Here is a 26,775-nt window from a genome sequence, read left to right on the forward strand (position 1 = left end):
CAACGCTTCTTTTCAGAGATTAGAGGGACAGTTTTGTCACACACATACGCTGTACTTATATGAACTCGGTTGAAAACGTGACAACTTAGAAACCGTCTGTTGCGTCCTCATAACCGCTGCAAAATTTTTACCGCTCTATTCAAGTGGGGCGTAATTGTATTCAAGTATGATCTATTCAAGTATCCGGAAGCCAAAATATATTAGCACAAACCTCTGTGTTTACAGTCCGTAAGGAGAGGACAGCTCGATAAGATATCCTGGAGGAATGACAGGAAATGGGTTAACGTGGTCGGACATAGCTTGAAAGTTTGCGCTCTGTATTACAACGCGCCACGTCATTCAGAAGGATGCGACAACCACGTATTACAATGGCATTGATACAAGACGTGAAGCTCTACAGCGAGAGCTCTATAAGAATGTGCGTCAAGCACGAACAGGAGGTGCGCCTACTCCATCGCTAGAGGTGTACACATACCAACATTTATAGGATAAGCAAACGCATTGGTTCTAACAGAATGAATTGTTGATTCGCTCTAAGTAGCGCCATAAAACTTCGCAGCGTGTTAGGATCGAGGGACGCCGCATCGAAAATTCGGTTGCCGCGGCCGGGAGAACCAAGCCCAAGAATGTCGGGGGAGTTTCGGACAGAAGCACTGTTGAACTTTGGTTTCTCCGTTATACGTAAAAGCCTTCAGCTGAGAGTTGGCGCTGACTTCTAAAGTTAATAATATCTAGGGTTTTACGTCTCAAAACCGCGATATGATTATGAGGGACGCCGTAGCGGAGGGCTCCGGAAACTTCCGACAATCTGGCGTACCTTTAACGTGCACTGACATCGCACAGTACACGAGCGTCTAGCATTTCGCCGCCATCGAAATGCGACCGCCGCAGCCGGGATCGAACCCGCGACTTTCGGGTCAGCAGCCCAGCACGTGGACTTCTAAAGTTGTATCAGACTACAGAAGCTTTCCTTTCTGAGAAATCCTTATGGGGCTTACACAGTGCTCAAGAAGGCGCCGCGCTGGTACCGCGCAGGGGCGACCTCTGCGTGGCGCTCTTAGCCGCCGCACGAAACGGAGGCGCTGGACTCGAGGTCCGTTCACTCACCGTTGCCTAGCGGCAGTTCCAACGGCCCCTGCTTCCGGCGAGGGAGCTGGGGCTCCGAGACCGGCTTGAAGAGGAGCTCCTTCCGCGTCGCCCAGCCAGTCGGTAGAAACGCGCCGCGCGAGCCCCAATGCGCGCGCCGCGGGGCACGTATACCAAAGACGACAACAACGGGGCCTTGATGATGACGACCATTGCGATGGCGATAAGACTATGTCCCTACGCAGGGTGTGTATTTCGATGGAGGCGAAACGCTGTGGAGGAGAAGGAGGAGGACGTTGCAGGTTGCACGCGGATTTAACCTTGAGAAATAAGCAGGCAATTGCCCCGCCCGGTTTCCTGCTATTTTGAAAGCGTGATCGTGTACTGTGCGATGTCAGTGCACGTTAAACAACACAAGATGGTCGAAATTTTCGGATCCCTCCACTATACGGCGTGTCTATCGTAATTATGCCACGTAAGACCCCGTAAATTATTTTTACGCAGGGCCTGTATAACAGAGGACCTTAAAAAAAGTTTCAGACTTCTTTGTGTAGTTCGTTTCGTCGCGTGCGATGCCGTTCTCTGGGGAGAGGGGCTATAAAGATTTCGTTATAGCGAACGGCTTTTTTTTTCAGCTAGCGGATTATCAAAACCAGATAAACCAGTACGACGAAAGAAATATTTTCACGAGTGTTGCGGATGCTAGCCAAGCCTAATGTCCCTTCCACTGAACGGGCACGAGGAGGGAGCCCATGACAATGATGGCGATGACAAAGACAGACCTTTATTGCTGAAAGTTTTTAACGTTAGGAAAAAGAGCAAACATTTTCGTAGTGGAGTTAAGCTCGTTGATGAAAGGAAGCACAAATAAGACAGTCTTCGATTTCAGCCATCTGTTACGGCCTGTGCCACCCATTGTTGGTATACGTGTCACCCCTGAGGGACATCATCATCATCCCATTTATCACACGTGAACTGGATGCACTTTCAGGACCTCTTGACGACTTGTGAGGCACGCACAACTCAAAAGTACGTTTACCGCGTGCAATGCAGAGGCGGCGCTTTGCCTCGGCCGGAAAACATTCAGCAGTTGAAGGAACGCGTTGAGGTCGCTTCAAGAGCAACACCTGAACGCTGCACTTGCGGCTCCACACGAAAGACTTACACTGACGAATTTTCAATAGGAGAAAAATTACCGAAGTGGACGTTGTTGAAATGAATTGAGAACACGTGTTCGATTCACGCCTATCAAGGCCAGGCGGCATGCAAGCGAAAATATAGCAGTTCCAACTCACGTGAGAGTGAGCAACTGGGTGTGTTGGTATTGCATGATTCGATATAGTAGGCGCAAAGAAGGCGACGGGCGAAAAGGGAGACTCACACACACACGGCGCCACTGCCAACAATGTTTATTCCAAGAAAAAAACGGGTGCTATTTACGCAGCTCACCGCGTATTATTATATATATTATATTATATTATATTATATTATATTATATTATATTATATTATATTATATTATATTATATTATATTATATTATATTATATTATATTATATTATATTATATTATATTATATTATATTATATTATATTATATTATATTATATTATTATTCCAACTCACCGCATGTAGAGAGTGGAGAATGGTGCACAGAAGAGCAGGAAGGTCAAACAGAGGCTCATTGTTTTGGGTTGTCCAACCCTTCGCGGTGTCAATGTGATCGAATATGAAAGGAGCACAATGGGAAAATTTTTGTCCGGCCACTCAGTCTTTGGAAAGAGACGGAACGACGACAGTGGTAGCATTGCTTAGTCGTTTTTGGTGCTGCCACGTCATAATTTGATATTAAGAGAGCGAAAGTGAGTTAACAGACAGGAAGCTAATTAAAGAGGCCCTTAGCAAAATAAATTATGGCAGCTTCGTACTAGTGGTTCCAAGCCTGAAGTAAGAGCGCAGCTAGATGGCCTTCTTTCTTTCTTTCTTTCTTTCTTTCTTTCTTTCTTTCTTTCTTTCTCCGTTTCTTGTATCTCTATTTTGTATCTGTTTCTATATCTTTCTTTCGCGTTCTTTCTACCTTTATTTCTCTTTCTTACCTCCTCTCTCTCTCTCTCTGCTTCTTCCTCCCTCTTTCTTTGTTTCTCTTTATTTCTCTCTTTCTTTTTCTTGCTCTCTGTTTTTTCTATATCTTTTTCGTCTCTGTTTCTTTCTATCTCTTTCTCCCTCTTTCTATCTATCTATCTCTTTCTGTCTCTCTCTATGTCTTTCTCAGTCTTTGTATCTTTTTATGTCTTTATTCCCTCAATTTCTCTCTGCTTTTCTATTCCTCTTTCTTTATATCGCTTTCTCTCTCTCTCTTTATCTCTTTCTATCTCTTTCTTCCTCTCTCCCTCTTTTTCACGTGTTCGTTTTCCTTTGACACTCGCACCTGCTGTTCACGGTAGTGGGGCTTGCCCCATTCCTGTGGCGCATACCCACCTAAGGTGTTTTGCACGACGGAGCACAAGTTACCGATAGCTTAAACAGCTTCGCCATAAAGACGATGAAGAGAGCGCGCGCCAGTTCATGTTGATGATAGTTTTTTACGATGGAGTACAAGTTACCGACACCTTAAACTTCAACCTGAAGGTACGTTAGGAACCATAAGTAAGAGCCGAGAGTGACACTTAAGCGCCGAAGCGCGTTATTACGCTTCACTTTTGCTTTTCTTCATTGCTTTGCCTTTCTTACCGTTTATATCGTTGAAAAATGACAAGTCTCAGGTCATGCCCCGTATGACCTGCATAGGCGTTTCAGCTCCCGTTGTCAGCGACCTTCAAATGACCTTGAGCCAAAAGCCAGAGCCGTTATACGGGCACTTGAACGAGGTCATCCGAGCAACCAGTCAGAATAATTTTGCGGCGCGTGTTTTTCCCGCAAGTATTACGCAACAGGTAGTTTGGTGGCATCATGGTTTCACGAGGCTTATATTCATTCATCTGTTGGCGCGAATACAGATGACACGAGTGCACCAGTTTATGATGATGACAAATGGCTCACGATGTTTTTTTATTGACGTCACAGGTAAACGCACACAGTGAGTTTCCTGCGTCAGGGGCCAGGGGTCGTGCACGTCGCCGAGGCAAGGGCTGTCATCTTGTAGAGAGGCGGGCGTTCGCGGCTCCCTTGCGAAATGCTGTCGCTCCGCGCTTCCGGGGGCGCAGTGGGTTGTGTCAAAGCCACAGGGGCACCCGACGGGGCCTCCGGTCAGCAGCTCTCTTGAACTCGCCCGTCGACGACGGCTAGCCGCCCCAGGCGATGCACTTCTGTTGCGGGTTCATGGGGCTGCCCTCTTGGCAGCCGAAGACCCGGGAGAACTCGCGGGAGTTCTTCAGCGCCAACATCACCCTGCGTTTAGGGTTCCGAAGGTTTAGGATTCGAAGGCCTAATAGGCAATACTCTAAAAGAAAGAAGACCTTTACCGGTGAGTCCTGACTTGTCACATGTATAAATTTTTTTAAAGATACACATTAACTTTTTTGAAGATCATCATAACCCCTTCCGAGTGTCGTGGGAGTCGCGAATCTTCAAAAGAGTTCACGTGAATCTCAAGAGAGTCACACAAAGCCCAAAGAGCCCGAGAATGTCATCGCATTAGAAGCGCTAGTAGCTACGCTTGCCGAGTGCAGCCGTGGCGCGCATACTTTACGCAAACATGTCAGTGTTTTTTGTTGTTGTTGTTTGCAGGACTTGTCATACCATTGGCTCCTTAATTAATGGCGTTAGGCACCCAAGGACAGGTGTACTTCGTTTCTCGGTTAGATGCCGACCTTAACGATTAAGTTTTTTTTTCGCATCATTTCGGGGGGTCACACCGGAAAGTTCAAGCACAGCGGTAATACCTTGGGCTCGATGCCGCGTACCCTTTGCTTTTTTCATTAATAAGAAGCGGCCGCTTATTACTCGACCATTGGTTATTCAGTTGTACCGTCAATATCTTGAGGCATATGTATGAACGCGCACTTAAGTACGCAGAGAGGGAGAGAAGAATTGTCGATAAAAAGTGTCCATTCGCTGACAAGGCTCATTTGTCTGCCGGTGTTGCTGCATTACTACACGCAAAGCTTGCAACGAGCTGTCTAAGCGGCGAGCGCGTCTTATACGATTTTTTCGTTGGTCACAAACGTGCTCACCTCTGTTTTACAAAGGCTTGATTGGTGCCGTACATTTGGTACATCATGTAGTCTTGGTTTGCCTTGACACAGTTGTCCTGGAAACGGATGTAAAAAAAAAAGAATGTGTTTAAAGACGCTAGGAAACAAAATTCTTATGTTTACGTCTAACGCCCTCGTCATCTTCACATCAATTCATCAATCGATGCGAAGATAACGCAGGCGTACATTTAACGTGACGTGCGATACAGCGACTAGATCACGTTGGCTGGCCGGTTCGCTGGGTTTCATGATAACGCACCGTGGCGTGCGCTTGCACGGACACAGAGAAGAAAATGTAGTAGCATGTAGCAATATTATGTATGTGCGCGTGTGTTCGTTTCATTTTTCTTGTCTGTCCTCATCGGGTCAAGCTGCACTGTGTTACTGTAATCACATTATTGAGGTCTTTCTCTGTTACTTTTGTCGAGCTTGTAGTCCTATCCTTTCAGAGAGCCAGCGAACATCTTATAGATCACGGTGAAAGATAACCTTATAAGACTTTCATGACGAGACAATGAGCATAAACTTATCAAATAATATTGCGTGCATTTAAGGGCCGCGTGAACATTTCGCTTTTGCTAGCGAAGCTCATTGTAACTCACAGAATTTAGATGGCGCCGTACGCAAAAAACATGGCGCTCGCGAGAGCGAAGAAATGAGGCCCTCGAAGGTGTACCGGTAACATGAGTATTTGTATACGCCGTGTTCCAATAACTGATGCTCTCTCGATCGTGGGCTTGTCGGCGATCAGCCGTTTCTGATATGGCAGTCTGGTCTTTTACCGAGGTGGCTTGTCGTTTTCCGTTGCCAAGCTTCATTGTTTCCTGGATATAAACGCATGACCGTCGTTGTTGCCTGTAGCAACTAAAGTGTCGCGCTTCTAAGCACGTGTATGAAGGTCCAATTCCCGGCATGGAGGAAAGAAACAGTTAGGAGAAAGCATTGCGCTATGAGAAAAAAGAAAGAAAGAAAGAAGGAGAGAAAGGAAGAAAGATAGAAAGAAAGAAAAGAAAATAAAAAGAGAAAGAAAGAAAAGAAAGAGGGAGAGAAAGAAAGAGGGAGGGAAAGAAAGAGAGAAAGAAAGAAAGAAAAGAAAGAAAAAGAAAGGTAGAAAGCAAGAAAAGAAAGAGCAAGAAAGAGAGAGAGAGAAAGAAAGAAAACAATGGGGGAGAGAGGGGAAGGAAGAGAGAGAGAGAAAGAAACGAAGAAAAGAAAGAAAAAAGGTAGGAAGCAAAGAAAAGAAAGAGAAAGAAAGAGAAAAAGAAAGAAAAGAAAGGAAAGAAAGAAAGTAGTTTATCAGGCACGCACGCGCCGAGCTTCGCTTGTCCCCTTTTTCCCGGTAGGGCAAGGGCTTCTGAATATTTTTGTAGAGCTTGCTCATGCAAGCCCCCAGTAACGATCAACCTTGACGTGCTTCCACTCCGGCAAGAGCGAAAAGGTGTTGGAAAGTGTAGCCGCACACTCACCAAAACGTAGTATATGAAGAAGAGCTTGTCCGACGAGAGGTGCTCGGCGTTCATCAGGCGGAAGTCTCGCTGCCATATCCTGAACACGTTCAGCAGCTGATGGAAGGCCTGCGGACGAAGCGGAGACAGCGTGTCAGACATGGCGCGGCTTGGATCATCTCTTTCAGTGACGTCAGCCAGTGCAGGAACATTTAATAGCCGGATTGCAACGATGTTGTCCGCCGCCGCAGAGGAGAACCGAGAGCTTTACAACGCCTCGTGTGTACCACGTTGTAAAAGCATGACGTATGACGAAGTTGCTATTCATTACTGACAAAAACAGGGTCCCTTATGCAATCGCCTAAGACTGCTCGAAGGCGAAATCCATCTTTTTTCTTCCCAGTCGATTTATTTATCCTCCCCGTCCCTTCCGAAAGCTCTCTGCACCTAACGTCGTTTTGCACTGCCTCCAGGATCGGAGGAATTGCAAGCTTCCCACACCTCACCTGGTTTCGCATTGCCTCCGTGATCCGCCCACCTTTAAACAAGCGACTATGTAATGCGGTGATGTCATCATGTGACGTCATGGTGACATCATAACTTTTGGCGATCTGTGGCGTCATATGGCCATTTCACCGCGTGATTACCTTTTGCACAACTCGTGCTGACGCCGCTGACGCCGACGGTCAGTTTTCGCGTTCGATGAGGCTTCTGAGGCTTTCGCCTTCATAAGTACGCAGGCTGCATGTCAGAGTATGCGCTTCCGAGAGTGGACGAACAAATCGCACACCATAGTGCCTGTAAAGCGTGTTTTGCCTGCCTAACAGCAATGTATTGCAAGAAAGAAAATATTGCTTGCAGCCGCCTCTTCTAACCGCCTGAAGCAATTTTGCCTAATTAGATGATAATTAAATACTAAGTAATTAACTTTTATAATCGCATGATTACACTAATAGTGTCAATGAGGAAATTGTAGGCCACCGAGAAAAACTCCCATCAAGCCTTACGATGTTCTTTTAAGTGCCACACAAACGTCCTTACCAAGGCTTTAACGCGCAATACATGCAGAGCTCGAGGGCGAAAAAAGCCACCGGCGCGTTTTCCATGCGTTTTAAAAGCTTAGATTTTAAAAAAATGTACTTCATGACACAGTTTGTGAGATGACTAAGTGAAAAACGCAGGTGGCACGTGGTCGACCGAGGATACGATGCAGATGATGAGTGAAATTTGAGTCTTGAGGGAATAGGATATTCGAAAACCACTGTGAATTTGCGAGATAAATAGTTACAAACCGCCTGCAGCGTTGCGGGGTCAAGACATTTGCACACGTGGCGCTAACAACGCCGACTAGGCTCGGACGACGAAGATGCGTACCTTGAACGCAGGCATGATGGCGGCGCTCTCCTCGAACACAGACTCGCTCACCGTCGATCCGTTGAGCTGAGTCATCGAAGAAGAAGAAGAAGAAGATTTGTTCAGTCATGAAAATGTTACATAGCTACGTAATATACAGAAGGAGGTCCCAAAGCTCTAAGCTGCAGGGGGACCTCCTGTAACAATAAGAAGAAAACAAATCAAGTTAAAGCAACTTGCTAACAGGAAAGAAAGAAAGCTTCGAACAGGTAATAACACTTAAAAACAAGTGAACTAAAACATGCTATCGAAATATACCGAAATTACATCTCGTGTGAACTTAAACGAGCAAAATAAGTCAGGTTAATACAAATGCAAATGCAGCAAATAAGTCCCAATACTAACACGTGGTAACGCAGAAAAATAGTTGAACTCATAGATGGATCACTATTACACAGAATAATCTCGTGTGCTGATTAATAGCAGTTCAACAAACAAGGTAAAGTGAAATTCCACAAAGCGGCGAACTTGCAAGAAGTTCAGACACATGAAAACAACTGAGATATAGGTTGATTGAACTAACATAATGATCGACAGCGAAATATAGAAGGTAGAACAGCATAAGTTACACCGGATTAGTTACAAGCAAAGTAAGTACGAAAATAATTGCTTTTTGAAACTGCCTGTATACTAGACATCTTTCTGTAACTTGGAATACTCTTCCAGAAGAACATCGCTGTGGAAAGATAACTGAATTTACCCTTGATTTAACAGTGAATTTATCATGAAAGATTATTTGAAAAAAAGAAAGGCAAGAGAGAAGTATGTGCCATCAGCTCAGCTGTCGTTTTGGCTTCTTATTGATTTGTACGTGGCATCAATAAGAGAATAGAATCAAGTATCTTGCACACGTGTCGGCTATCGTATTTGCGGATGCGACCACGTTGTAGAATGAAGATACAGATTGAACGAAGTTCTAAAAATACTCTGCTAAGTACGGAGTAAATATTCACTTATGAGACAAGAAACCCAGGATGACAGGCAAAATCTGATAAATGTGACCGGGACAGTGTTTCTCACTATCCCCAACTTGTGGTTTGCCTATTATGTATATACGGCAGGAGACTCGCGCACATAAGGTATCTTCGTCTGTACAGTCAAGTGACCGCGAATCTTTTGGCAAAGTCTGTTCATCGAACTGCGACTTAAGTTCAGACGCGGTTAGTTATTTGTGATAAACTGCTCGTAAAACACGTAAACATGCCCTCACAATTACATGACACTCTTACCGTGAAAGCCGTGTCCCAGCCGTGGCATGTTCAAATGTGCAACCTAAAAGCTTCCGACGCAGCGTTCTATTGGCAGTGGGTAAGTTAGGGTATCAAATACACAGGCTCTATCGCTCGTTCATGCACCATTATGAGTGAACGCCTGTCGAAGGCCAACCACCTGCTACTGCAGAAGCGCTAGCTTGAACCTTACTGATATACCTCCTGCGCAGCTTGGGAATAAGAGCAGTTGATCGTCTTGCATAACAAGCCTTACAATGAATACCGGTCTATGCAAGGCGAGTTCCCGTTTCAGTCTAACGTTCTGTGACACAGCATTCCACCTTTAGTCAAAGAAGAGGAACGGAGCGCTGATTTTGGACTTAATCATGCAGTCCCGATACTCATGTACGTGCCTTGTATGCGCCGGGTATCTTCACCCATATTCCCAAACACGTATTGAGCTAATATTGTTCGTGGTAGAAAACTTCAGCCAATCATGGTGCTGAGCATATCATTCGCAAAGCCGGCCGACCAATGGCAAAGATCACTCACGAACCGAAAGCTTTCTGAATTAGGACTTTGGTTTTCTATCCCACGCTGTAGAAACAGGTTAGAAAAGAAACTACGCGATAACTCATAAGACAGTCCCTCTTTATTTTTGAGGTCCGAGATGCCTGTCCGAGGACAGATCTCGAGATGACTCAACACATCCAAACGTAATGCCAAGATGTTCCCCCCGACAAAACCTCTGTGCGATGGCGACGTTTCAGAAGCACATAGGGTACAAATTCACGATAGCGTTAACTTGCCGGCGGTCGCAATTTAAAGAGCGAGATAATTAGCTTACAGGGAGAAAGCGAAAACACGGACGATACGTGTGCAGGATCGTTAAAGACATAGGTAACTTCGCGATGTAAAGCATAGAGGCATAGGTAAAATTCTAGACCGCCAGAGATATAGCAAAAACCCGATTAACCTGATGAAAAAGGCCGCGCTGCAAAGTTCACAAAGACGGCAGACAAGAACGACCCCAGACTGCCGTCTTTGTGAACTTGTGAGTCTGGTGTCTGCCGTCTTTGTGAACTTTGCGGCGCTGCCTTTTTCATCGCTTATGCTCCAACTAGACCCTACACGAGCTTTTCTGAATGTAGCCCGACTATGTTTTGTGACACCTTTTCGCCACACCGTTCCCAAGGGGATGGCATTAGAGATCATCAGCTATGTCCAACAGATTTTACTACGGGCTCGTTCGTGAATGTACGGCAGCGAAAGTCATTCAAGGAAAGAGGGTCACCTTGCGGCCCGGGTTATTGGGGTCGTCGAGTGCGCTGTACTGGTTGGAGAAGCACTGCAACTTCTTGGCGAAATTCTGGGCGGACGTCTCGCTCCACACCATCTCGGGGAACACTTTGCCGGTGTCGTAGTAGTAGTCTGCACGCGAGCAAGCAACAGCGAAATGTAGCGACGTGTATATAGTTCGCACATGCGATTGTAGTCTATACCTGTAATGCAGTCTAAGTGCTCTGTGTAGCTTCTAAATGTGTTCTTATCTGTAGAAGCATTAGAAAAAAAAATGACTAATGGCTAGAAAACTATAAATACGCTTCCAAGAGTGCACAACGTCATAAAATTTTCGGAATTCAGCAAATGATTTCAAAATTGGATGAATGAAAGCCAAACAAAACTTTTTTTTTATTTTTTGTTACCACGTAGTTCGTAAAGACAGGGTGACGGGCTAGTTCGTATGGCATACAATGATACTAAGTTCTTATACGTGAGAGCTTTAGATGTTAAACAGCTTCTTAAGGCACGACATGCCCCGTAAAATACTTTGCGGACGCTCACTAGAAAAGAGGGAGGAGGAATAAGATAATAGGCTATTGAGATCGAAAGGGGCATGGACGTCAACTCAAAATTCAGGCCCACGTGAACTCTTCTCGCTACCGTAGGAAGCGAATCTCAAATCAGGGGAGACAAAGCAGATCAGTTCGAACGAATTCTGCACGAGTTAAAATGGGAGCTATAAGTTTTTTTTTTGTTCAGTGACGAAGCGGTGGCTTACTCTTTTCGTATATCATCCTCGTCATGGCTCTCGTCAGTCGGACACCGTAGCGCGCAGAGTGGACAACACTGCACGAAGCAAAGCAACAACAAATGGTTCACATCGTTCAGCGAAATAAACAGGAAGGAAGAGAGGCTAACTGCTCTGATCAATGATGTGTGAAAAGATATAGCGAAATAGCGAGGCTGGCAACAATGTAGGGAGCTACTTGTCATTCATTCATTCATTCATTCATTCATTCATTCATTCATTCATTCATTCATTCATTCATTCATTCATTCATTCATTCATTCATCTGCACACACTACAGTGCAATAAGCGCTATGGCAGGAGTGGGCTACAGGACTAAATGTACACCGAAAAGGTGATAATAATATACAGCATTAAAAAAAGACAGGTAAACTTGGTCACTAGACGAGGATGTGTTATGGGAACATGTCTTGGATGGGGAATACAAAACTATGGGATACAAAACGACCAGAACCAGGTAATAAATTCCACTCTTCAGTAGCACGGAGGAAAACACCTAAGCTAAACATATTAGTGCGTGCACAGTAAGGTACAAAGTTTAAGTTGTGATGGTGAGTTTGCTTAAACGCTTTTGTAAATGAAGCTTGTGACAAAGAAATTGTCTTCCGCTCAAATGCGGAAGAGATGTCGATAAGTCTCTTCAACAAAGCTTCGCAGGTGAAGAAAAAACTTCGGCCCAATGCGAGACAAATTACATCTCGCAGAAGTGACCCGGAAATTGACTTGAGGATTACCTATCGACGTCGACCTGGAGACGAGCTGGTACCAGGCACAGTCCCTGGGACGGGACAATTATTTTTTTGGCCAACTACGAAGCTTTGCTTCTTATCCGTAGTTTCGTTCCGCAGTTGAATGACAACTTTCCATTTCGTTAGTATTCCTCTGTTTTTTCGGATTCCGGAGAACCGAATGGCAAAAAGTCCAATTTTTTGAAGAAACAGCATTTCAGGAAACTTTCTTCCATTCTCGCATTTTGTGCCCGACGATGTTTCGCGAAACAGGATTATGGTTTCAAAGAAAATGAACTAATCGGAAGGCAGTGCCACCTTCGTCTACTTAGTTGTCTAGGCCTGGTATTCAACCGTAACCAAGTCGCATAGTAACTAGCGAGTGAACAACCAGCGCTTTGTTTAGCTGTTCACAGAACTGAGAGACAGGCATGAAGTTTGTACTCCTTACACAGACAAACTCGTAGCACGCTGCCTTGTATTAATAATGGGATATTGCTAAGGTTGGTACGTGCATTAATTAATATTCTGTTTGATTATATCAGTGTGCGATTCTGTAAGGTATGTGCGACTGAGTTGACTCGAGCTAAGTCGAGGAAGGCGCTGGGAAACTTACAAGACTGAACTGTTGGTAGGCACGGATGTGTTGAAGAGACCCATTGGGATGACTGAAACAAAACAAAGGAGAACATGAAACATGGGATATGGTTGAAGAATACAAGTAGCCAATCGGCGTCAGGCAAATGCAAGCATGAAGGCGGACTTAGAAGAAAGATGTGCTCATTTCTACTGGAAATGAAAGGCGCAAAAAACGAAGGACAAGGAGTGGACGACATGGATAGTCGTCAGTGCCGCCCAGGAGATTGTAAGTAAAGCTTGTGCTGTAACAAGGGCGGCTAGATGTTTTAACGAGAAAGCGTTAGAGCACATGCTGGAAAAAAAAAACCGTGTCGTTCGAGATTAGAAGGAAATCACCGCTTTTTTTTCACTCACTTATTGCAGGAAAAACTTCGTTAAATCAGGTTTGACGGCCAAAGCAGTTCGTTAATTCGGGCTGATGACAACACTGAGCCCTATTGGGTATTTGACGCGGAATGGAAATTTCTTCGCTAGATCGAGTTTTAACTGTATAAATTAAAATACACATTTACTTACAGATGGCTTGCCTCTGGATGTCATACATGACGTCAGTGTCGAACACGCTGCCGGGCCACCTGTAAAAGAAAGCCCGTACGGTAAATCGCGAGTTTGCTCTTTTGCACTCAAGTATGGCATGCCGCCGCCGCGGTGGTAGAGTGGTTACGGTGCTCGGCTGCTGACCCTGAAGGTCGCGGGTTCGATCGCGGCGATCGCATTTCGATGGAGGCGAAATCCTAGAGGCACTTAGATGTATAGGTGCACGTTAAGGAACCCCGGGTGGTCGAAATTTTCCGGAGCCCTTCACTACGACGTGCCTCATAATCACATCGCGGTTTTCGCACGTAAAACCACATATATTAATAATATTAAATAGGGTATGCCACGTATCACGACGCCAGTCAACCTGCATCGTGGTTAGGCCGCGATTTTCCGTACTTGCAACTGCTTACTGTGTGTAGTGATAGGTTCTGATGGGTCGCAGGGGCACCACCAATCGATCTCTCAATCATTCCCTTTTACCGTCTATTTAGACAATTAAGTTTCTATCTGATGGGTCATGTCATGAAAAATTTGCACGAATGTACCGATGTGATATATGCCATAAGCAGTGTCAGGCATGTATAAGGTCGTATCCACAAGACTGGGGGAGATCCGGTACTCTTCGATAATGTGCGCGATAAGTGGTTCCCCAACACATTTCATAGAAACGGGGTACGCAACGAGCAGATAGCTTTCCTTTTGTTGAACTTAATTTAATTTAATTTATTCGGGAATTTCACAGTACGCAGGAAGGAGGCAGAAGGAGACTATTCCGACTGGGATCACTCTTCGTACTGCCCTTCAGACGGGTACAGCGAAAACAGAACACTAAGATATACAATTATTATATCGACCTACTTGCATGTTCTAAAGTGACCTTAGTGTTCGAACTACGTCCTTGAAGAGGAACGAGGCGCTGGCTGCAAGATTGAGCGCTCTACTAATGACATTTTCCTTTTGCATTTTACCCATACGTAGTATGGAAGTGAATAGAATAGAATATATATATATATATATATATATATATATATATATATATATATATATATATATATATATATATATATATATATATATATATATATATATATATAGAGTCAGCATATACAAGCGCGAAGAATTGCAGCTTAATTAAACTGCAGTTTGATCGGCGCCGCGGTGCGCGACATGTCTTACATTTAAAGTTAGCTCTTCTGCTAGGCATGTTTGTAAGCTTGCGGACTTTGAGCTGTGTTACCGCATATGTTAGTGCACCCATTCGCGTACCGCTCGTTTTATAGTGCTTTTCCACGGCACTGAACACTGAATTTGCATAAACTCTTACGTCGCTCAGGCTTGAAAGCTGTCGGACAGCATTTAAGATGTAAATCGTGGAAAAAAACCTTGCATTACGTCTTGTTCGAGATGTATGGTGCATCTATACAGGGTGTTTCAACTAACTCGCGCCAAGTATATATATTTTTTTTTTAATTTTGCGTACTCTAAACAAAACCTGGAATAAAAATTAAACATGACAGTTATCTTAGCATTGATGAAATACTCCGACATTGCTGAACAAGCGTTACAATTCTACGGAATATTTTTCGTTAGCGTTACTATTTTAAAAGTAAAATAAAGCAACCTTTTCTAATTACTCAGCTTGGCATATTAGGAGTTAGCATAGATGAAATATTCCGACGTTTCAGAACAAGCGTTAAAATTCTACGGAATATTTTTCGTTAGCATTACTATTTTAAAAGTTAATTAAATAAATATTTTTTAACTACTCAGCTTGGTGTATTGGCAGTTAGCACAGATGAAATATTCAGACGTTTCCGAACAAGTGCTACAACTTTTGTATTCAAGATTTCTCGCTAGTGTTACCAACTAAAAAAGTTAATTAAGTAATATTTGTTAATTATCCAGCCTGGCGGCTGGAAAAAAACATCCTGACGTGCTGCATACGGCTCAGAACAACATTGGGCCAATTCGACAAGCGTAACGCATGTTTTTTTTTTTAACTCGGCGCAAGTTAGCTGAAACATTCTATATCTATTTCCTTGCATACGACACGGGGTCATTAGGTTGCAGATAAATGTTCTTTTTTTTTTTTTTCAAGAGATCATTTGTGTGCTTATTTCATACTCACTGCTTCATCCGGGCTTTCTGCGACGTGTACGCCTTGAAGATGTCATCTCTGAAGTGCTGCACGTAGGTGAAGTACTGCTTGATGGCGTCTGTGCCTGTTGCCGCCGGCAGCTGCAGAGGTTTTTCGCAATGTTAATTACAATTAGGCAACAGCGCGTAAATTCGGCGCTCGAAAAAAGTTTAACGCTTTAGCAAGATGGATAGAATAGAACACTGAACACGTATTACACAGAGAGGTTGGTTCGGTAATTAATCGACGAGCAACTTCCGCGGTAATTCGTTAATTCGTTATTTCATTACATTTGGCACCTTCAGGGCGAACGTAGGATTTCACTTACGATCTCACAAATGTCCGATCTGCATAACGCGAGCGTGTCGTAGCTTAAGCCAATGATACCACAATATGCACTAACGAACTTTTTGAATGCTGATGCGTGACGTATTTTGACTGAGTTAACTGCAAAAGAAGCCACAAAACGTCGAAAACGGAAAAAGCAGAGCGGCAGAAAACAGAGACGTCTCTGCGCTCTGTCTCTGTTTTCTGCCGCTCTGCTTTTTCCGTTTTCGACGTTTTGTGGCTTCTTTTGCAGTTAACTAAGTATGTACCAACTTGCCCAACAAGCAACTCTCCTGAACGTATTTTGACTGCTTTTTAAAATGGAGAGCATTGTTCTTCCTATATATTACTTGCGCAGTGATTCCACTCCTGCGCCAACTGCGCCAAAGTGCGCCAAATTGTATTTACTGCGCCATCCTGATAATATCGACGAAATTTGCGCCAAACTGCGCCAAAGTCTCGGGTTTGGGGGCGTCTATCACCGGCAATCGCACCGCCGGCGCGTCAGAACATGTGCAGCTCGATCTTGGGGCTGCCAATAAAGTCGCAATCATGGACCAAGAATTATTCCGCTGAATAAATAGCGCTCGCGCGTGCGTTCCGAGTGAGCCACGATGCCATGCACGGTGCCGACGCAGCTTCTGTTCTGCAAGTCGGCTCGACAGCAAAACGCGCGCTCCGCAGAGGCTCGTGACGTCTAGGCCTATCGGTAGCGAGAAAGTGCGACGGCGATTCATCGGTGGACGTCGGCTGTTCCAGAAACGCTGCTGATAGCTCGTTTCAAGCGTCGCACGGCACGTAAGGAAAGCAATGTTCAATAATAACTACATGTGTGCTGCTAAAATGTCTGTCACTTCTGTTTCCGGACATCGCGGAATGAAATCTGGGATCGCTCGCAGTAGATATATGGGACAATATCGAATTTTCTTTGCTTCGCGTTTATGGAAGAGCACGCGAACGGTAGAAACGCGTTGACACTTTTCCTCAGATATACTTTATCCATGGATCTTCATCCAGAACAGCTTTTTCGGAATTCCTTCCGCCAGCACGTCCGAGTTTGTAATCACTCTGCGGTAAATACCCCCTAAAAGTCCCTGCGCTTTCGAGCTCACGTGCTAGGGTTCCAATTCGAATTTTTTGCTTGCTTTTTTAAAAATGTCACCTCATTAGTACAATCATATCTCCTGGTCGGAGCAGCCGCAAATGCGCAGCTGTCAGTAGCAGGCCCGTCGCTGACGGCCCACAGTGAAGCGGCTACGCCATGTTACACGTCCGCCCCTCGCTTTCGGGGGTCAATAGCTAACGGTTTTTAAAAAACTCAGTTTTGCTTAAGAGCGAAGCAATGAATGCGATACCAACAAATTGTATTGTTAAACGAAGTAAGGCTAGCAGCTAACTCTTTTGGATCCGATCTCGCGTAACTGAACAAAACGCTGGTTTAAGGGAATATGGCCCCTCCAGGAACCGAAGCGTTTTCTTGCTCTGAGTTCTCTAAACGCGAAGTAAGCGTTGAGAGCACAGCAAGTTTACGAGCCGTCTCCTGATGCCTCGAGATAGCGCGCGCGCAAGCAACTGCGCCCTTCGAAAGATGCGGTCCCCCCCCCCTTCCGCTCCCCTGGCGTCCCTTCATGCTCCTTACGAAAGACGGGCGGGGCGTTTCCTCTCTGTTTGATGAGCAATCGACGGCAGGCCCGCACGCGGGAAGATGTTATCTCATGCGCTGTCCGTGCGGCGGAGACAGACGGCCGGCTAGTTTAATCTCCGCTTCAGCCGCGTTCGTCGCCAGCGCTCGCGAGCTTTTACCCGCGGCTAGAATGCGCGTGGTGATGTTATTAATTTGGACTTTATACGAAAAATTACGGCAACGGCGACGGCAAAAATCCGCCGAGAGTGTCCATATAATTGCTATCGCAAGGGTCAATGTACGGGGCAGATTTTGCGCCCCCCCCCCCTCTTAGGTGATTAGGGGGAGGGGCCCCCCCTGCCCCCCTGTGCGCACGCCTATGCTCCTGAGATGATTTTTTCCATGAGATTTGCAATGAATCGAAATATTTTTAGCCTTCATAAGAGCCCCATAATAATACTCATGTGCTTGAATGTTAATGCAATATGCTTCTGTATTGCACTCCAGGATGTAAAATTCGCTGCTCCAAAGTGCTCCCAGATGCAAAATTATCTGCTCCAAAGTGCTCCAAGATGAAAATTTTGCTGCTCCAAAGTGCTCCAAAACGGAAATTTTGCTGCTCCAAAAATTGCTCCAAATCAGAAGTCCTCGCTAGCATCACTGCTTGTGTACTTTGACTGTCTTTGCATTTCGCCTCGTACGCCCTTCTAAATATTACGTTTATTGTATTTACTTAGTTCGCGACTGTTTGAACGTTCATTTTTCTTATGTATGCTCCCCCTTTATGTAATACCTCAACAGGGGCCTTTAAGGGTTAATAAATGATGATGATTATACTGTCTCATACGTTTAGCACAATGCAGATGCACGGGTCCAAAGTGACAAGCATGATTCCGTGATCAGCCTGGGAGCGGCCCACGTCAACATTACTAATGCACCGACTATACAACGAAGTACGTTGCAAAATGTTGCTCAACATCACGTCATGGGTCCATGCAGGCGCAAAGGCTGATTAAAGCGAGACGTGTCGTATAGGCAGTGGTATAGCACGCGTTGGAAACGCCGCGTATAGTGCACTGCGGCGCAGGTGACGTACCTGGGAAATGTGGTCCATGAACTTGTCCCTGATGGCAACCCACACGGGGTAAAAGCTTAAGATTTTCTGGGACATGATCTGAAAGACAAACAACAACATTAGATGTTGTCGATGCGAAAGAAAACGTTCGACAGACTTGCTGTTAGCAATTTAGCATACTAAAACTATCTTTCGATCGTCAGCCGTGAGCTTATTAAAGAAAATCGCACTATAGGGTTGTACGTCGCCTTGTGTGCCTTTTACACGTCGTAACTGGGCGCAACACGTTGAGTCACTACAAAGCCTCCGAAGAATACATTTCGCTTGCTGAAGGAAATAAAAATTACTCTTAAGGGCTCGTCTTTCTTTGTTAGACACAATATTAATGAGAACTAACAGACAATAATGCCAAAGAAAGTATAGGGGATGTTATTTGTAATAATTGGGATATAAATGTGAAGAAAGTGAACCGGACGGACAGATAACTCGCCACCGGCAGAGACCGAACCTGCGACCTTCGAATAACGGTTTCTTCTGGCGCATTTAGTCGAGCATTTCAAGCACCTGGGGGGTCAAACGCCTCCTTTAAACGCATTATGGTGTTTGCACCATGTGGGGTGTTTAACAATTTCATTCAAATCTTCATTTATAGGAAAATGTAATATAAAAGCAAATATTTTTCCTATATTGCTTTGTCAACACAGCCGTATTCTATAAAATGAAAGGACGTTGTAAGTAAACAACGCATTATGCAAAAAGAACTACATAGCCGAAAAGGCCAGACGACGCAAAGCAATAAAAAAACTGCCCACCCGTCGTTCAATATGCTCATAACCATTCAACAACATGCCAGATATAAACGATGCTAATTTTTTCGCGGAATTCAGATCAGTTCTACGTAGAAAAGCGAAACAGAAGTGGCGAGTAGCGCAGCTGCCCCGCCCTTATTGGACGGTACTCGCGATTGAAGTCAGCGCTTGCGCCTCGCCATCGCATGGACATCACACAAGCATCCTCATCAGGCTGTGATCTCGCTCGCTTCATGCTGGGACTGACGGGGATACGTAAACAGTGACGTCACTTATGGGTGTATACTAAGACCGCACCGCCATTTCGCTATTGGAAAAATCTAGTTTCGTTCTTGTGCGTAGAACTGGCCGGGTCATTTTTTTTTTTTGCGGTAGCTGTGATACGCTCCTAGGATGACGGACTTCAATTCTTCCGAGTTAATGTGCGTAGCTTTTTGCTTAAGGGCCGATTATTCTAATTTGCACAAATATTTGTCAAATTCGTTCCGCTGGTCATATTATATTGTACACCTTTGAAGGAGAATCAATAGCGGCAAAATTTCAAACGCATTTTGCGAATCACTCGTGTAGCTTTATCGATGCTTGCTCCTTTAAAATGTCTGAGATTTACAAGGATTTCCCGGCACGAGGTGCCTTCTCACCTTTCTCTGCGCGATGTACCTGGTGAAGCCATCCATCCATTGGGTTCTGTTGATGTTCTCCGTAAACACACGGCCGATCTTGTCGGTGGTCATCCTAGCCTGGCAAAGAACGACACGCGAACGAGCTACCGGTTAGCGAGAAATCACCAAATTAATCGGAAATACGATTTATTTTAAACCGAAAACGTCGTAAAACGCGATAAAATACACATAGAAAATAAAAGTTCGTGGCATTCACGGAGTTTTTGCTCGCACCGATGTTTGCTGGCCTTGCCTTCTTTATTTGCCTCACGCGATTACAATTAGCAGAATTATCCGTCTCTTCATCGGAGGATTAGCCACACCGTAGAATCCTCAGGAACTGAGGATTCTACGGTGTGAGTGGTGGTGCCGTACTCAGCAGAGGCCCTCGGGCTGCGGAGTACATTTAACCAGTAGGCATTTTTTAATGTAACGTGCACCAAACCCTTGGCAGACGAGTTCAACGACCCCCCCCCCCTCCCCCATTCCGTAATATTTCAATTTTGCATGTGTGTATACACGCACACATACAATCACACGCAAGTACATAAAGGGTAGTAAACGACCCCCCCCCCCCCTCCCACGAAAAAAATTTTCTGGCTACGCCCCTGCCGAAGAGCTCAGCGATACCGCGAAAAAGGCCGCCTCGATTACATTGTCCAGCTGGAATGCTGGACTCTACAGCGGCTGCCACCTAGACATTGGTCCAGCGGACTCACCACTACTTCCCTGAAGGAGGTCTTGTTCAGGTACTCCGAGTACATGTAGAGGAGGTAGAGGGGCACAGCGCGGTCAATGCTGTGCAGGCAGGCTCGCCAGCGTTCCACGTTCGGCTTGTACATACCGGTGAACTGGGTGTACCACACGTTGCGCAGCACGCTCACGCTGTCCGACAGGTACGGCGACAGCGCCACCATCAGCCGAAAGCCGAGGTAGTTGAGCACCACGTAGCTGCGGACGGAGAAAAATGGCGCCTTTTGTAAGCCTCGCTGGGACGTGCGGGCGTTCGGACTGTGTATCTTACCCGAAAAACAAAACTGCGATGCTATTCGTACCTATTAAACGCATTCCACGAGTTAGTCTATATGTCTGCAGGCAACACGTTACCCAGGCGCAAGCAAGGCAGCGAAATACGACTTAAAATGACTTTTTGAGAGCTTAGGTTATGCATAATGACAATATTATTGGGCGTAAGAAAAGACACGACACAAAAGAAGTCCGAAAAAGACAGAAATTCAGGGGAAGATGGAGCCCTGAAGAGATCAAAGATTCGTGAATACGGGTGTCGCTAGAGCCAACGTTTCGACAAGCGGACCTGTCTTTTTCAAGGCCTCAAGGCCTGTCTTCAAGGCTTATTCAAGGCTTATTCAAGGCTTTTTCAAAGCTTTTCAAAGCTTTTCAAGGCTTCAAGGCAGTTGCAGCCCTGAACCACTGCCAGCCTTGAAGAAGACGAGTCCGCTTGTCGAAACGTTGGCTGCAGCAGCGAAAATCCGTGTTCACGAATTTTTCATCGAAGGAAGGTTACACACGGGACATGTGCTTGTCCCGGAGTAACCGTTGTGTGTCGTGACTTGGACTAATTAATGCTGTCAAGACGGAGGAGCGTACCTCTGCTGATCTTTAACGAGTGCTTCCAAGGTCTCGTTAATGAACCCCGGCGACTTCAGGAGGACCCTGGTGTTGTCCCGCACAGACGAAGGGTGGCTCCCCATGTCCACGACGATCCCCACGTACTGAAATGCAGAGCCAGTTGTGAGCAGCATTCGCCGCGTTTAATACACACGTGGATAAGCATGCCGCATGCGCTGCCGTGTTCGTTGACGGAATTCCGAAACAACAACTTCACTCGCGGCGCAACTGCCAGTTAACATTGTAGACATGGCGGATGGCTGGACAGCACTGAAATTACGGTCACCTTATATTTATTTCTCGAGGAAATGTCGCGATATGAGCGGCTGATGTTCACTATAGTCGGTTATACAACGTTAGAATAAATACAAGCTCCACCTACAGCCATCATTGCCCCACCCAGAGAGAAGTTGCGTATATATTCCATCCAATCATATTTGCGCATTCCCGTGACGTCAAGCGCTATTCACGCTCCAGATTGTCGGTGTTCCCATACAGAGGTATGGTGGCGTCGCTGGCTCTAGTTTGAAAACTTGGGCGTCCTGGCAAATTTCGTCAAAGATTCTGGCATCACAGCTTAACCAGAGGTCATATTTTCGGTAGTAACGACGAACCTTTAGTTTTCGATCTGCGTAGTATTTACATCATCGCAGAAAAAAAAATGCTTACAGTTGCAAAGGAAACGCGGTTGCGTGACACTCTTGCATATGTGATTGACAAACGCACCACAGTTGCGTGGGCGGAGCTTCGATTTATTCTGAGGTGGTAACCGACTGTAGACGTTGTGTTTACGTTGACGCCGCGTCGGCGTGTTGCTGAAGCCAGCCCTGAGCATGCGATAACGACGCGTGTTTCCACACCCTAAAAAGCGCAGTAGCAAGACTTCCGGTCGCCGAACACGTGGGTATGATGGGAACATGTGGGTTTCTAGCCACCATTACGTGGGGGAGAGTCACGTGACCTGAGAAGAAACGTCCGTATGACGTCACCGATAGAGCGGGAGGTCGCTATCCACTCTGGTTCTGGCGGTAGTGACGCTGACAATATAGCGAGAACCGCGAAGCGGCGTGGCGTATGTTGCTGCACACCCAGTGACACGGGCCAATCACTTTGGCGGTAGTATGACGTCATACGTCTCTTAGGTCACGTGCTGCGCTCCTTAGACGAGGGTTGCGATGCGGGCTTGCTGGTCTGTCATGATTCTTGGATGTGGGCGCGAAAAGACAAGGACGAAGGGAAGAAGGACACACACACACACACTGGCGCTACTTGTGTGTCCTTCTTCCCTTCGTCTTTGTCTTTTCGCACCCATATCCAAGAAGCGCTCCTTAGGATGTGTAAATACGCTGCAGTGACAGGACGATGAAGTACGATGGCAGGGCTTGAATGTGTGTGTGTGTGTATATATATATATATATATATATATATATATATATATATATATATATATATATATATATATATATATATATATAGTGTGGGCACTAGTTATGTGCTTCTTTCTCATCTGTGCATTATCATCATCATCATCATCATCGGGTGTGTGCGCGCTCGGCCCATTCTCTTCGGAGGCCTTGAGTCTAATAAACGTCGCTTCAACCATGGCCTCCGAGATTAGCCGGCGGCGCGACGGCGCGCCGCCGTCATACTCCTGCAGGCGTAGAATCCACCGACCCAAGCGTCCGGACAAGTTCTCCAGAGTGGAAAGCCAGCATTATATATATATATATATATATATATATATATATATATATATATATATATATATATATATATATATATATATATATATATATATATATATATATATATATAAATTGTAGAGAAGCATTGGAACGCTCTAATGGGTCGTCCTCTCAAGCGCCTCCTAGTGGGTCACCCTCTTCGCCCATCCTCGGAGAGCACGCCCCTCGTGCTCGTGCTCGTGAGAGTCTGCGAGTCTGCGCTCTGTCGTTGTGCATCGTTGCCGTCAATCTCGCCGTCAATAAACGTCTTAACAATATAAGTGGTTATTGCAGATCGCGCGATGTGGAAGATAAAGGGAAATTGACAACCCACCCGTTTGTAGAACAAAACCACGAGGAAAAAATCCATACGAATTTCTCAGAAAGAAAGCTTTAGTTGCCGAAGAACTCGTCTCGATTCCCGGACCAGGACGAATTTTTCGGCAATTAAGAAGCTTTCCTTCTGAGAAATCCGTATGAATTTCCTTGTGGCTTCTTGCTAAAAACAGGTGGTTGTAAATTGCCCTTTCTTATGTGGTTAACAGAACACGAATTTTTTTCGGCTGCATACAAGCTCCACGATGTGCATTGGCGTCCTCGGTGTCCCTCTGCGTTATTTTCGAGAGCAACGTACAAACGAGGTGTACGTGGCGTTACGTACGCGCGTACAATCGGCAAATGCACCCCGTGTAATTTGCTTCCCTTTGCGAGAGCTGCTACATGTCGAGAGCATCCGTGCCTCGTGCGCTGGCAAGCATACAAAGGATAATGGTGGATCGCGCATTGATTCGAACACAATCGAATAGCGACAAAAAAAAAAGATGAACGCGAGAACTTCAACGTCTCACCTTTTGCAGCTTCATGGGAATTTCTTTTGCCGTCTTCGTCATGTACCTGTTGGTTCCCATGATAGTCTTGTCCGGAAGGCTCAAGCTCTGAAGTGAAAAATGGGACGAAAGCTTAGGCGCGTTGTGGGACAGTGAGACTGCGTGGCCCGCTTATAAAGGTTGCGAAAAGGTAACCGTTCTCACGTTGCGTCTAGAGCCTCGTTCATCGCATGCCGTGTCTTTAATATTATGTTGCGTCACCGTCATAGCGGCAGTTTAAATTGCTGTCCGGGGAGAAAGTTCTCAAGATCGTTAACAGCTGAGCTATTTAAGCTTGGCAATACTCCGGGATCGTCCGCACAAAACTGGACGGGTATGCGAAGCAGACAGCGGATATGTGCCAAGCAGCTCCTAGCATAGCATAGCTATGCGTAATATAGTATAGCAAAGGGGCGGGAAAGGTAAGTGTGGGTGAGGAGGAGGAGAGAGAGTAATGCGTAGCATAGTCTTGTATAGTACATAATATCAAGGGGTGGGAAAGGGAAGTTAGGGTGAGTACGGGGAGATGTTATAGCATAGTATAGTATAGCATAGCATAGTATAGTATAGTATAGTATAGTATAGCATAGCATAGCATAGCATAGTATAGTATAGTATAGTATAGTATAGTATAGTATAGTATAGTATAGTATAGTATAGTATAACAAGGGCTGGGAAAGGGAAGGGAGGGTGAGGGGGAAAATGAGGAGGCGAAGGCCATCGGCTCCGCTGTTTCCTCAGTCAACGCACCACTAGTGCTTAGCTGCCCCAATTATTATTTTTTTCTCGAAGTATACAGCGAGGAAGCTACGTTCGTTGTCTTTGTGGTGCACGCTGTCAGGGCGCCACTCGCTGCCGCGCTGGATGTCTGTTTAAGCTCCTTAGCCGCGCCCCGCCGTGCGTCGCTGTAACCGGAGCCCGCCCGCGCGCAGGCGTCCTTCTCCCCGGAGCCCACCGGCATCCCTATCTCCGAGAAGGTGACGCGAGGAGGAAATCAAAGCCAGTTATCGTGTGGGATTCACGGATCTCGGTCGAATCAGTCTTCGCCTGCGCTAGCGTCCCACATCTTAAACAACGAAAGTTTTTCCAAGGTGCATGTGCCAAGTTGTTCATATCATAATACAGTCCTCAATTAATTTGGTCTCGGCGGGACTGAGGCAAAGCGATCGTATTATTCGGCGGGTTGAAACGCAGTCGGCGGAACGTAATTAATAATAATAATAATAATAATATAATAATAATAATAATAATAATAATAATAATAATAATAATAATAATAATAATAATATCTGGGATTTAACATCCCAAAACTACGATATGATTATGAGAGACGCCGTACTGGAGGGCTCCGGAAATTTCGACCACCTGGGAGTGCACCTATATCTATAAGTACAGGGAAATTAAGAAGAAGAAATGGATATGGGCCGGCCACGTAGCACGTCGGCAGTATAACCGGTGGTCATTAAGGGTAACTGACTGGATTCCAAGAGAGGGCAAACGCGTGAGGGGAAGACAGAAAATTAGGTGGGTAGATGAGATTAAGAAGTTTGCAGGTATAACGTGGCAACAGAAAGCACAGGACCGGGTTGATTGGCGGAACATGGGAGAGGCCTTTGCCCTGCAGTGGGCTTAGACAGGCTGATGATGATGACAGGGGCCTCAAACATTTTCGCCTCCATCGAAAATGTAGCCGCCGAGGCCGGGATAGTTGATCATTGAGACAAGAAGTGATCACGTTTTGCTTCAACAGTACCGCAAGATGTTGGCATGAGCAACGATGATGCTCGTGTCAATGTGAATCCTGTGTCCCTGTGCGCGTCCACGTTGGTGCGACTAACAACGATAAGATTATGAAACACGTCATAGTGGAAACTCCGAAATAAGTTCGCTCACCTAGGTTTCTTAACGTGCACGTCAATCTACGTACGCAGGTGTTCGTGCACTCCGCCTCCATGGAAATGCGGCCGCCAGTGGCGGGAATCCAACCCTCGTCGTCCCCGAGCTTAGGAGCGCAACACTTTACTCGCTAAGCTATCGCGGTGGGCGCTCTGACAACGCTAAACTTGTTGCCGGTTGAGCCGGACTGGCGAAGGACGTATGCTTACACTCTTCACCACATAGACTCGAAGAAAAAAAGAAGGGTACGTCTTACTCTTTTCGCCGAGTCGCGACTTGCCGCGTATACAATAACTCTCTTTAAAGAGACGCGTTAACTCTCTCGTGTCCCAGGACTCGCCGACGAGAGTACAATGACCCCCCAAAGAGAGTTCACGTGTCTCTCTAAAGAGAGTCATACTTGGCCAGTCAGGAGTCACAGAAAGGAGTCATATGACTCTTTTCTTAGAGTGCATGGCGTTCACGGCTATTGCAAGGAGGAGGGAGAGAACGAACCTTGACGAGCTTCCTGGCGAAGGCGACGACACTACTGGCGTGGTTGGAAACGTCGGCCACGCCGGCTATCTTGGCGCCCTCCTTGAGCGATGTGGTCACGGCCTCCATGTACCAGTTGACCAACTTGTCGAGGTGCACGTCGCTCTTGCGCAAGAACACGTCCGGCTCGTCCAACTGCGCATGCGC

At 45.8% G+C, this 26,775-nt stretch overlaps 1 protein-coding gene across 1 annotated transcript in view; it reads right to left on the reverse strand.

Moving 5' to 3' along the window:
- Positions 1-4,121: 4,121 nt before the first annotated feature.
- The window catches only part of LOC119391191 (neprilysin-1), a 55,547-nt gene continuing 32,893 nt past the window's right edge, over positions 4,122-26,775 (reverse strand). Inside the window, exons 10-24 of the mRNA XM_049415187.1 lie at positions 26,590-26,763; positions 24,181-24,267; positions 21,588-21,712; positions 20,699-20,930; positions 19,959-20,057; positions 18,530-18,607; positions 15,474-15,583; positions 13,322-13,380; positions 12,783-12,834; positions 11,409-11,476; positions 10,641-10,777; positions 8,097-8,162; positions 6,744-6,851; positions 5,257-5,333; positions 4,122-4,471 (exon numbers count right to left, since the gene is read on the reverse strand). Of these exons, the coding sequence (XP_049271144.1) occupies positions 4,366-4,471; positions 5,257-5,333; positions 6,744-6,851; positions 8,097-8,162; positions 10,641-10,777; positions 11,409-11,476; positions 12,783-12,834; positions 13,322-13,380; positions 15,474-15,583; positions 18,530-18,607; positions 19,959-20,057; positions 20,699-20,930; positions 21,588-21,712; positions 24,181-24,267; positions 26,590-26,763 (1,578 nt within the window). The 3' untranslated portion in view covers positions 4,122-4,365. The remainder of the gene's footprint in view (positions 4,472-5,256; positions 5,334-6,743; positions 6,852-8,096; positions 8,163-10,640; positions 10,778-11,408; positions 11,477-12,782; positions 12,835-13,321; positions 13,381-15,473; positions 15,584-18,529; positions 18,608-19,958; positions 20,058-20,698; positions 20,931-21,587; positions 21,713-24,180; positions 24,268-26,589; positions 26,764-26,775) is intronic.

The sequence above is a fragment of the Rhipicephalus sanguineus genome, chromosome 4 (assembly GCF_013339695.2).
Source record: "Rhipicephalus sanguineus isolate Rsan-2018 chromosome 4, BIME_Rsan_1.4, whole genome shotgun sequence".
Lineage (NCBI taxonomy): Eukaryota > Metazoa > Arthropoda > Arachnida > Ixodida > Ixodidae > Rhipicephalus > Rhipicephalus sanguineus.